Raw genomic sequence first — 12,669 nt, forward strand, 5'->3', positions numbered from 1 at the left:
AAAATACATAAAGCAAAAATTGACAGAATTACAAGGAGATAATGAACAAATCTATCATCACTGGTAAATTTTATCGATAATACACCTCTTCATGTTGATACAGAAGGCAGGCCAAAAATTAACAAGAATGTAGAAGATCTGAACAACACAGTTTAAAAAAGAAAAACGAGCTGAAACACAACATTGTAAATAAACTATACTCCAATAAAATTAAAATATTAAAAAAACTTGAGTTGATATATATAGATAGAATTCTGCGCCCAATAATTACAGAATACTCATTCTTTAAAAATACACATGGATCATGCATTTATCACACTTTTTTTTATCACAATGCAATACAATTAGAATTCCCAGAAACAAAAAGATAATAAAAAAGAATATACTTGGAAATTAAAAGAAAGTAGGTTTTAAAGCCAGTTTGTGTGTTATCATCATATTTGGGGGAAAATTGGTATCTGTCTTAGGCATTGAAAGAAAAAGTTGGAAAGAGGCACTAAAAATGGTTAAGAGTGGTTATTTATGGTTTGCTGGGTTACAGGTGATTTTAAATTTTGCTTTATTTTTTTTCCTGTAGTTAAATCTGTTTTTTCTTTTCTTTTAACATCTTTATTGGAGTATAATTGCTTTACAATGGTGTGTTAGTTTCTGCTGTATAACAAAGTGAATCAGTTATACATATAGATATGTTCTCATCTCTTCCCTCTTGCGTCTCCCTCCCTCCTACCCTCCCTATCCCACCCCTCTAGGTGGTCACAAAGCACCGAGCTGATCTCCCTGTGCTATGCAGCTGCTTCCCACTAGCTAGCTATTTTACGTTTGGTAGTGTATATATGTCCATGCCACTCTCTCACCTTGTCCCAGCTTACCCTTCCCCCTCCCCATATCCTCAAGTCCATTCTCTAGTGTGTCTGTGTCTTTATTCCTGTCTTGCCCCTAGGTTCTTCATGACCATTTTTTTTCTTAGATTCCATATATATGTGTTAGCATACAGTATTTGTTTTTCTCTTTCTGACTTACTTCACTCTATATAACAGACTCCAGGTCCATCCACCTCACTACAAATAACTCAATTTCGTTTCTTTTTATGGCTGAGTAATATTCCATTGTGTATATGTGCCACATCTTCTTTATCCATTCATCTGTTGATGGACACTTAGGTTGCTTCCATGTCCTGGCTATTGTAAATAGAGCTGCAATGAACATTTTGGTACATGACTCTTTTTGAATTATGGTTTTCTCAGGGTATATGCCCAGTAGTGGGATTGCTGGGTCGTATGGTAGTTCTATTTTTAATTTTTTAAGGAACCTCCATACTGTTCTCCATAGTGGCTGTATCAATTTACATTCCCACCAACAGTGCAAGAGTGTTCCCTTTTCTCCACACCCTCTCCAGCATTTATTGTTTCTAGATTTTTTGATGATGGCCATTCTGACTGGTGTGAGATGATATCTCATTGTAGTTTTGATTTGCATTTCTCTAATGGTTAATGATGTTGAGCATTCTTTCATGTGTTTGTTGGCAATCTGTATATCTTCTTTGGAGAAATGTCTATTTAGGTCTTCTGCTCATTTTTGGATTGGGTTGTTTTTTTTTGATGTTGAGCTGCATGAGCTGCTTGTAAATTTTGGAGATTAGTCCTTTGTCAGTTGCTTCATTTGCAAATATTTTCTCCCATTCTGAGGGTTGTCTTTTCGTCTTGTTTATGGTTTCCTTTGCTGTGCAAAAGTTTTAAGTTTCATTAGGTCCCATTTGTTTCTTTTTGTTTTTATTTCCATTTCTCTAGGAGGTGGGTGCTTTATTTTTAAAGAGCTTTTCTGTATTGTTCAAGTTTCCTACTTGGATCATGTAAGCATGTACTTTTTTTCTAATTAGAAAAAAATCAAATTAATTTTACTTAGGATGAAGTGTAGAATAATAACTTGCCTAGGCTATTGCAATAGCTTCCTAAGTGGTCTCCTCATTTTCATTCTTGCCTCCAAATACATCCTCTTCTACAAAGAACTTAGAATAAAATTCAAGTTCCTAACCTTGGCCTGTAAGGTTCTACGTGATATTGCTCCAGCCTACATTTCCAACCTTACCTCCAGTCACACTTGCCAGATTCATTCTACTTCAACCACACAGGCTTTAATTTCCTTGAACTCTACGCTCCAGGTTCTTTCCATCCTGGGTCTTCACATTTGCTACTCCTTGCACTTAGAAGCCCTACCACCCTCCTTCCCTCAACACTCTCTTTGCCTGGCTAAATCCTAGTTATTCTCCATGTTTCAGCTGAGTATGAAATCCTTAGGGGAGCCTTTTCTGACCTCCTTCCCCAGACTAGGTTTGGTTTCTCTGATATTCTCAAAGCACGCATTGTTCTCCTTCATACTAATAATAAACTTGAAAATATGTGTTTATGTGTTTACTTGGTTATTGTTGGTCTCCCTTGCTAAACTACTTGCTCCACGAGGACAAGGACCACATCCGGTTTGCTCATTGCTATATGCCCAGCACATAACATAGTGCCAGGCATGTGGTAAATGCTCAGTGGATATTTGTTGAAAGAATGCATTAATGAGTGCATGAATGAATGACTGAATCTTCACAAACGCAACTTGAGATTATAAAACCAAAAAGGGAGGTAAAGAAGTTCATGAAGGAGAAGGCTAATAATATGCCACAATCGTGGTTTTAACTTCCTTTTGTATTCTCTTTTTCTACATTTGCTTTAATGGACTATTCCCCTTTAAAGAGAGAAAAGTCCTGTGAATTAGCTTAAAAAAACAAAACAGCAACGATAACAAAGTTGTTACTTCTGAGGCCAAGGACAGTGAAGTAGGATGATTTGAAGATGGGTATAAATTACTGGATCACATTTCATTGTCCTGAAGCTCTGTTTCATTATATAATTGATACAGTACAACATAACCAAAGCCCAATTCAAGTTGCCCTGGATATGCTCTATCTTCTCTTCCAGGGACAACTTGTACACATACAGTCAGCTTGAGTAATAATGGTCTTTGTAATTAGGGCCACTACATAGAAAGAAGAGATACATTTTCCACTGACTCACTGTTGCTCTCTAGAGAAGAAAAATATTGGCTACTGCTTAGGCTTACTCCAGAGTTTAAAGTTTAGGGTATAGTCTTAAATTCTTAAAATACAGCCTTTTAAAAAGATGTTAAGAAAGCAAAGTAGGACACTCTTAATTCTGTGACACCATGGACTTAAATTCACAGACACTAACTTCTTTTCAGTTAATCCCACCCTCAGAAGAAAGTCATGGTGGTAATTTCAAAGTCAAATTCTCTACAAGAGCTTGGTGTTTTAACATAACCACTTTTTCCAAAATCTCAGTCTTTTCCTTCTATTTGATCTAGTCATAAACTAGATGCTTCATAGTTATCTGCATAATTAAACCTAGACAATATCTGCTTGAGTATTTAGTCCCTTAATTGTTCACATCTTTCCGCTGTTCATCTCTTTTCAAACTTTACTCCCAGGTAACTCCAGAGTTCTACAATGATGTGTGACACCAAGTCAAGTTATTCATAAATAATTCTAAAGTAAACTTATGCAATACAGTACAGAAGAGGCAGGGTACAAATTCAAACATAAGTATGTCCAATTACGATATACGAAATGAGAGAGACAGGATTTGTAAATGCGCCACACTTTTCTTTATATTCCTTTTAAATGTCAAGAAATTCAATTAATATAAACACAGTACTCATAAAGGCATTGTTAATAATTATTAGTGCACAAAAGGAAAGTATTTTTAACTTAAATAGATCCAAACACCGAGAACAGGACCGAGGAAGCCAAATAACACTGTGTGCTCAAGAGTATTTCTTATTCTAGTAAACATGTTGTTAGTATGGCACATCAAACTATTTATAATCCTCTGTTATTTGTATATTCCAGAACAATAGTGAGAGCCTAAACAGAGAACACTCGAAATCATTTGATTAAATCAACAAAAAGGAAACTAAATAAACTTTTCTGGTGACAGTAATGACCAATTGCTATGCACCTGATTGTACCATGGTATAATCAATTGGCTTAAGTTCTTCAAACTACTGAAATAAGTGGACCAACGATTTCATGGTCATATTTCAGTTATTTAGCTGACCATGTAGTAATCTAATTGGTTAGCCTGTAAATTCTATCCAGCTATCACTATAAAAATGGAATAGCTTATTAGTATGAGAAAACAGCATTTCCTACTAGATTAATAGAAATGACTGTAAATGATGAGAATAGTATTAGAATTGAATTTAGGCCCTGCCTGAAATATGTCAGAATAATAAAGAGAAGATAGTAAACATTAACCAATTTTTTCAAAGTTTTTAAAATTTTTTATCAGTGGTATTTTACCACTTTTCCTCCTTATTCATGTTGTTTCAGAAGAAATTAATAAAATCCAACTCTCGTTTCATAGTCATGGTGACCTCGAGAGTCTCAGTTTCAGCGATATAGAAAGCTTTGGCACTGTTGCATTCCACAGGATAGGGAAGGGTTAACAACAGCTTCCTAAAAAACAAAACAAAATAAAAACCTAGAATCAGTGATATCAAGACAATGGGAAGCAATATATATCACCACAATGTTAGGAACCAAAAAACTATTTAGTATACCATTTTTTTGGCCTTAAAAATCCAACCAGTGGTTTTGACCACCCCTCTTTTTTTCTAAATTGACCTCATTTTGCATTATATACACGTAGTCTCAGGCTATGTTTATTGGCATAGAAATAGAACCATTGCAACTTTAAGTTGGCTGGATAGATCTATTGCCAGTCATACTTATGTGTAGATGGAATGTGGCTGCCTGATAGAAACCTGAAAATTGGAATGGTTCTAAATAATTCTGCTAACACAACTGAATCTCTACTACTACATTAGGTGTAGTTATTGAAATTCAGGCCTGGAATGATTTCAATACCAGATCAATGAAAGTGCTTTTCTCTGCCTGCTTCTGTTCTTTCTACTATACATTGGCAAAAATTTCCTGTGAGAGATTGCTGAGTGTAGTTTGCAGTTTATGGCTCAGCTGCTGGATAACTGTATGCTTTAGATGCATGGTTGGGATGAGACATCCATAATTCTGTCATAGTGGTATGAATCTGAATTATGCATAGGGTCGGCACATGCTGGTATCTGAAGAAAATTAAATACATGAAACACTTGTTACCTCACATTCTCAGTAGAGAAGGCTTGAATATCTCTATAAAAAGTGGGCAGAAAAGCTCTTTTAGAAGGTATAAGGTCCAAATCAGTATAGGAAATGTGGTAATTTTTAGGGGTACTTATTGAATACTTGTACAAAGAACTAGTATTTGAAAATAAAGCCCTTGAAAATCAATTGCTTCTTTGCTCATTTGCAAAGACCTAAGTTCAGGAAACTGGGCTCATTAAAAGTATTTATCACACATCTCTGGAACCTATAGGAGGAATTTTCTGTTACTCTTGTTCCATTCCAAATATCTGGGGTAGGAGAAACAACTTTCTCCACTTGAAGTAATGAAATCGCGATGTTTCTTAATATACCCTGTAATATTTGGCATCTCAAAAAAAATGGGTGCAAAAACCATTGAGTCCTTTTTTTTTTTTTTGGCCCTGCTGCACAGCTTGCAGGATCTTAGTTCCCTGACCAAGGATCGAACCTGGGCCCACGGCAGTAAAAGCACCAAGTCCTAACCACTGGACCACCAGGGAATTCCCGAGAGTCCATCTTTTTAAAGTTGTTTACAATATAGGTTGTACTAGAGTTAGATTTGCTTTATCCCTTATTCTACAAATGATAGTATATTCACTTTTAAAAGAAAGCAAAGCTCAGTGGTGGTAGCTTCATTGCACTAAAAGACACCTAAAATCAGTTGAAGAAGGAGTTCCAATGATAATGTGCACTTCTCTATCCAGAGAGAAATAAATTCAAAAGAGACAGTGGCCATTGGAATGGTCCATCTATCCCTGCATTTTTGTCTAGTCCTTAGTAGTACAGCTTCCCATACTAAAATTTTGAGTAGAAACTGTGCAACTTATTTAGGCTCTTAGAAGAAGGAAAATACTGTGTGATATCTGAAGTGAGAGTTATATTTTAAACAATATAAAATTCTACTAATACTTAATCATATACAATTCATTGAAGAACAGGACTGTGTTTTATTTCGGTGTCCCCCCAGTGTCTAGCAGACTTCATAAATGTTTGTTGACTGAATGAATAAACGAATGAAAAGCAAACAGGTCACCACAAAATGATATTTGAATAACTGGTATAAATTAGTACTATAATAAAATATGAATGAACATTTGAACCCAATCCCTCTGCCTCTACTTTGAAAATATATTTGCCTTTTAAGAAGCTACAGTTTAGTCACTGATCAAATGTTTATCCAGTGTTAATTTTCATTAGAAATTATTTAAATGCAAACAATAATATATGAAAGTAAAACCCCAAAATTATCTGTACAGTGAACTCTATAGACTCACATGTTTACATTTATATTAGAGAATTCAAGTTGATGTTTCTTTCTTTTTTTTTTTTTTTTTGCGGTACGCGGGCCTCTCACTGTTGTGGCCTCTCCCACCGCGGAGCACAGGCTCTGGACGCACAGGCTCAGCAGCCATGGCTCACGGGCCCAGCCGCTCCACTGCATGTGGGATCTTCCCGGACCGGGGCACGAACCCGTGTCCCCTGCATCAGCAGGCAGACTCTCAACCACTGCGCCACCAGGGAAGCCCCAAGTTGATGTTTCTTGCAAGAGATTTAAATAAAGGACAACATTGTTCTGTACATATTCACATAATGCACTTTTTATTTTATGTCGTTAATAAATTATTTGATTTACATATCTGGGATAAAAAAAGGACATGGCCTTTTTAACGTTTCCTATTGGAGACATAACTATTTTCAAAGAAAGTGCAGAAATAGCTACTGAGCTGCAGTTCACTATTCCATTTAGAAAATATTTTTTTAGGTGTTTACGTCTTTGAATATCAGCCAACTCTCAATCTATTGGGTTGGCCAAAACTTTCGTTCGAGTTTTCTTGGAAGACATATGGAAAAACCCGAAATAACTTTTTGGCCAATGCAATAAATCAAAGGAGCACCGCAAAGGTGAGATAATCTAAAGCAACACACAACCAAAAATTAACTCATATTTGTCTTCAGAGTGTGTTTTTATTATCACATTCAAGGAATTCATTTATGATATTCTTAGAATTCATCTTAAAAACTAATGAAACCCCATATGAAGATAAAGTCAGGAGATTCTGAGACATTATACAATTTCCCCTATCTTTCTTCCTTTCTATCTACTCCATGTTGGGAATCTACATACCAAAACAACGTTGTAAAAAATGAAGAATTCAGCAAACTGTTTTATTTCTTTTCCATCTACAATGCCAAAATTCTGTTTTATTTATAATTTTAATGCAGTTGACTATCAATAGACTGATATTACTAGTCAATTCAGTTAAAATAAATTCACTTGTTTTGCCTTATAGATACATTAGCAGAATGTCCGCTCTTATCTTTCTTGGAGCCGGTAAGCATAGTGTTACAGGTGTCAAAGTTAGAAACTAAAGAAAGTAGATGTGCATATCAATAAACTAAAAAACAAGACACATTTCCAATAATACAATTTCAGGTAATAGCATGGCTCCAAAGCATGTTCAAGTGTTTAGGAAAAGTGATAAAAACTTTAATTCTATCTTCTGTCTTCTATCTTAATTAATGAATCTTCTTCTTAAGAGACAGTACCTTCATGCACTGAGCATTTAATGTATAAGTACTGTAAGATCCAAATGACCTAGTGCAGCCTACATTCTATGTGGAAAAATATCTCTGTGTGAGTCTTTCATTTAGTGAGCTCTGATAAATATCTGGAATGACAGCGTAGCCAGAGCAGCTGCCTAAAGATGGATGGAGACAGTGAGAACTGCTAGGGGAACGGAAATTAACTCCATAGTGTGTAGATATGTGTGTGCTTTTAACAAGTGCACAAATATCATGAAAAATTTGACTGTTCATTTAACCAACTTTCCTTGCAAAGTTTGTGTGGAAGAGTAAATGCGTGTATAACATGTAATGGGAAAAAATTACAATACTCCTTGAAGTGAATGGTAGGAATAGGGAAAGTAATTTTTATAATATGAGACTTTTTTTGAGTGAATACATTTTTGAAATCATATTAAGTAATGAGAAAATATTTGATATGCATTCATCTGTAGATCATTTGGGGTTAAATGCATCTACTGTAGAAATCAAGGTTAAGCTATGCATTTTACGTTGGGTTGTTTACACACAGAAGTCTTTTGTACCAGAGATTTAATTTTGTTATTTTCTTGAAGCCCTACAATCAACAAAGGACAATTGTAGGTACTGATAATGGAAGGAAGAGAATGTGTTAGGAGCTGACTGCTCCCCGCACCCAGTTTGAAATGTCTATGAGTTACAAAGAATCACTGCACTCAGCCAAAGTGTGCTCACTGCTATACATCCAGATGAAAAGTGAACAAAGCAGTGAGATATTTAGACATTTTATCTAGCACCTGCCAGGTTCTATAGATTCCCTCCTTATAGAGTTAGTTTTGAGAGACAGGGCTGATTTATCCAGGTTTCAAGATAAACATTTTTATCAGAATTTTACCGTATACATTGTGTTCGGGGAACATGATTTGAACTTGTATAATAACAAGACTACTTTGAAAATATCAAATGTTTAGTTGAATTATTCCATTATCATCTGCATTATTTTTAAATGTATTCATGCAACTTGAGGATCTAGTGATAAATTAGCTGTTAGAACTTTTGTTTTAAGCAATTGATAAGACTTTTTGTTGATTTTTAGATGAATATAATCAAATTTAACCTTAGAGCCCCACAGTATCCAATATGCTTAAAGATTGCTTCTTTCATGCCATCACTGTACCAGAAAGCCACATGCAAGACTTACAACTTAAGAGATTTTCACCTCTAGCTATTTTTCCTGACAGATAAGCAAACTGTATCTGAATGTCAAGGACTATGTCTTGGTGGTATCAACCTAATCCAAATGTATGCATGTAAAGTAGGAAAAAATCTAGGTATTTACAAATGTATGTTTATATTACCTAGATCAAACATCTGAATGACTGACTTTTTCACTTTTCTTCAGACTTTAGGAGTGATACAAAATAATTACGTACACTTTTATAAAGGATATTGACTAAAGGTTCATTAATATTATAATATTCATTATTCTAGTTCTAAGTTTTACTCACTTATTAGGAGTACGGAGGTCAAGGGTCATTTCCTGAACGTTGAGTTCAATTTCAGAAGTGATCGTATTTGGCAGTTTAATTTTAATCTGAGAGAAAATGAAAAATACTGTTGTCTTGAGGAACAGTTAATTTGAAGAGTGCAGTAAAAGACAGGGGAATGAGAAGTAATACTTATTTAATGCCGACTATGTGCCAGACTATGCTCTTTCCTCGTAACAATCTTGAGAAGCAGTGATTATTACCCCCATTTTACAGATGGAGAAACCAAGATACAGAAAAGTTTAGTGAGTGACCCAAGGCAACTGTCTGTAATTTGACTAAGATCTATCTGCCTCCAAAACTATTATAGAAACACTTTGGTTACATGCCTGTACATTCACTGCTTGAAGGTGCATACTAGTGCACCTGCTAGAGTTGGGGACCTTCAACTACTTTTATATCACTGGGTACTTTGTATAAAAAGTGGTTAGTTCTCATGTTGGGTGTGGGTTGGTGATGCCATGTTATAGTCTCCTGGTATAAACTCCCATACACATTTCCTGGAGAAATGTAGGGGTCCAGAAAAGTTGTTAACAGAACAAAAGAGAAATAACAATATGACCCCTACACAAAAATGGGACTATTTATTGATTTAGTAAGATTTCACTTAAAACTGTCTCATCTCAATTATGAGCTAGAAGACTTGAAATCTTGGATATCTGGTGAGTTCAGAGCTGGAATAGCAAGCATAAAAGCAACAGGTTATAAAGGAAATACATATCAAATAAGTAGTGGGAAAAATTAGAATTCCTTATAAGAAGCTTAAAATAGGCAATAGTGTTTTTGTGATATAAAGTATGTGAATAAATACATGTCTGTGAGTTATATTTTACTTTATTAAACTGTATATAAACAAACATTTGTAAATAGAGCTCTACAGGTCCTACTATCTAAATATATCCTTTAGTTAATATTTTCATTAAACAAAGAATTACCTCCTAATTTATATTTTGAAAATTCATATCTTCTTAATTAGAGATGCTTTGAATGAGAGAAATAGAACATTTCTCAAAGAGGTAGTTATAGGGGCTCTACCTCAAATTAAATGAGCAGTCTACTGGACAAGAAAGACCTATTCTTACTTCAATAACATTCAGATCTGATAGTCAGGTTGAGATGTTCTTTAGTTGCAGGATGACTCATTTCACCTGGACTAAGAAGTACAAATATTTGCTTCTTTAGTTTGAAATGTTTATCTCTTTCAAGGTAAAAAATTATTTCCCCAGGGTCGAAATGACATTTGAGTAAGGAAAAAAAAATTATGACAAGTGAAATTTAGATACAACTTTTGGGTAGAACTTCAAAGTGGTTCTTAAAATTGTTTGCAACTCTAGTTAAGGGTAATTCAGAAACAACTCATTAATTTTTCCTCTTGAGGAAATTAAAATTGTGTACTAAAATGGTTTCAGAGGAGGGACAGGAGAAGGAACAAATTAAGTTCCTTAATGATACACATTAATATCTCATAAGGTAGAAGATTCAATGAAGAGTCAACAGAGAAACTCCTCCTGAAACATGAATCAGACTTCTTCAGAAATACTTTTATTGAATACCTGGAAAATAGACATTGTTATTATTGACTTCGAACTGACTGTACCCAAGACCTTACTTGTCCAGTATTAGTAAATACAGTATGTCACTGACCAAACAAAGGGATTGATGTTCCTCTCTTTACATAGGAGGCAAACTGAATTCATTTCAAAGAAAAATTATTTTAATAGGTAAACTAATGAAAATAGCTAAAAATGTCATTGGGAAACTTTCAACCTTTTGGGAGCTCAACCTTTGGAGTCAAACTTGGGCTTGACTTCTGGTTCTGTCACATATTATTGCTTATTAGTTATCTATTGTTGTATAACGAAAACCAATTATACTTCCTCCCCCCCTTAATTTAATGGCTCAAAACAACAATAAACTTTTATTATCTTACACATTTTTCATAGGTTAGGAATTCAGGAGTGGCTTAGCTAGGTAGTTCTGGCTTAGTTAGGGTCTATCATGAGGTTGTGGTTAAAATACTGGCTGAGCTGCAGACATCTGAAGGCTTTACTGGGGCTAGAGAATTTGCATCCAAGGTGGCTCACTCACATGGCTGTTGGCAAGAGGGCTCAGTGTTACGGGAACCACTGACCAAAACCACCCACCCTGGCCAGGCCCGACAGTAACCACTTGCATGAGTTATCTTACAACAGGAGGTCCTGGTAAGGAATGCGGAACTAACAAGCTACTACCAACCGAAGAATTCGGGAAAGGTTAAAAGGAGACGTCAGTCCATATGTCCTACCAACCTCCCAGAATCCTCCTCGCTGGAATCCATCTTGGCTGAGCCATGCGCACACCAGCAAGAAGGACCCTGAGTCAGAGTGACTGGCCAGAGACAACCCGGAAACTAACCCCATTACCATAAAACCTGAGGCTGAGAGCCATGTGGCAGAGCAGTTCTCCTGGGTTCCCTTACCCTGCTGCTCGCCACCCAGGTGCCCCTCCCCAATAAAGTCTCTTGCTTTGTCAGCACGTGTGTCTCCTTGGACAATTCATTTCTGAGTGTTAGACAAGAGCCCACTCTCGGGCCCTGGAAGGGGTCCCCCTTCCTGCAACATCTGTTCTTCACCACATGGACTTCTCCATAGGACTTAGGGCCCTGAGTGTCCTTATGACACAACAGCTGTCTTCTCCCCAGAGTGAATGATCCAAAAGTGTGAGACAGAAACCATGCCTTTTTAAAAAATGTAGCCTCAGAAATTATACACTTTCATTTCTGTAATATCCTATTGGTTATACAGGTCAGCCCCATTCGATGTGAGAGGGGACTACACAAAGGGATGAATATCAGGAGGTGAGAATCATTGCGGACCATCTCAAAGCCTGGCTACCACCATACCCAACACTAACTTCAATTTACACTTCTGCCTTCCGGCCTTATGAATAAAAAGTAACAGGAAAAGAGTCCACTAATTTAAAGTTTGTGAGATCCCTTTTTCCCATGTTCAGCCTGTCTTCGGGCAAGTAGTTGAAACTACTCCTTTAGTCTCTATAGGAATTCACTTTGGGGCTTTCCTAGAAATGGGTAAATGTAGGTCAAATTACTTACAAATTATTTTTCATTGTCATTCATTTATTCTCCTCTATGTGTTGTAAAAGAGCTGGCTTAATATGCCAAAACCTTTGGGGTGGGGTCATTAATGTGAGATTGTCATTTTGAGTTTTAAATTTCCTCTTTATTGTCTTGTTCTTATGCTAAATTTATATGACAAGGTGGTTCTTAAAATCTATAAGTGATTAATACAGGCGCCTCAGGTCCTCTGATGAGTGTCTTTGATCATATTTTAAGTTGTTTGAAAATTGAAATGAGAAGGCCAAACAGCAAGTGTTTGTTGG

At 35.9% G+C, this 12,669-nt stretch overlaps 1 protein-coding gene and 1 non-coding gene across 2 annotated transcripts in view; both read right to left on the reverse strand.

Moving 5' to 3' along the window:
- Positions 1–3,793: 3,793 nt before the first annotated feature.
- Positions 3,794–12,669, reverse strand: part of DNAAF6 (dynein axonemal assembly factor 6) — a 39,917-nt gene continuing 31,041 nt past the window's right edge. Inside the window, exons 6-7 of the mRNA XM_030835841.3 lie at positions 9,253–9,338; positions 3,794–4,519 (exon numbers count right to left, since the gene is read on the reverse strand). Coding sequence (XP_030691701.2) covers positions 4,390–4,519; positions 9,253–9,338 — 216 coding nt within the window. The 3' untranslated portion in view covers positions 3,794–4,389. The remainder of the gene's footprint in view (positions 4,520–9,252; positions 9,339–12,669) is intronic.
- On the reverse strand, positions 5,631–5,703 carry TRNAK-UUU (transfer RNA lysine (anticodon UUU)). Its single transcript has one exon. It is a non-coding gene; the product is annotated as a tRNA-Lys (tRNA).

Source organism: Globicephala melas, chromosome X (genome assembly GCF_963455315.2).
Source record: "Globicephala melas chromosome X, mGloMel1.2, whole genome shotgun sequence".
Lineage (NCBI taxonomy): Eukaryota > Metazoa > Chordata > Mammalia > Artiodactyla > Delphinidae > Globicephala > Globicephala melas.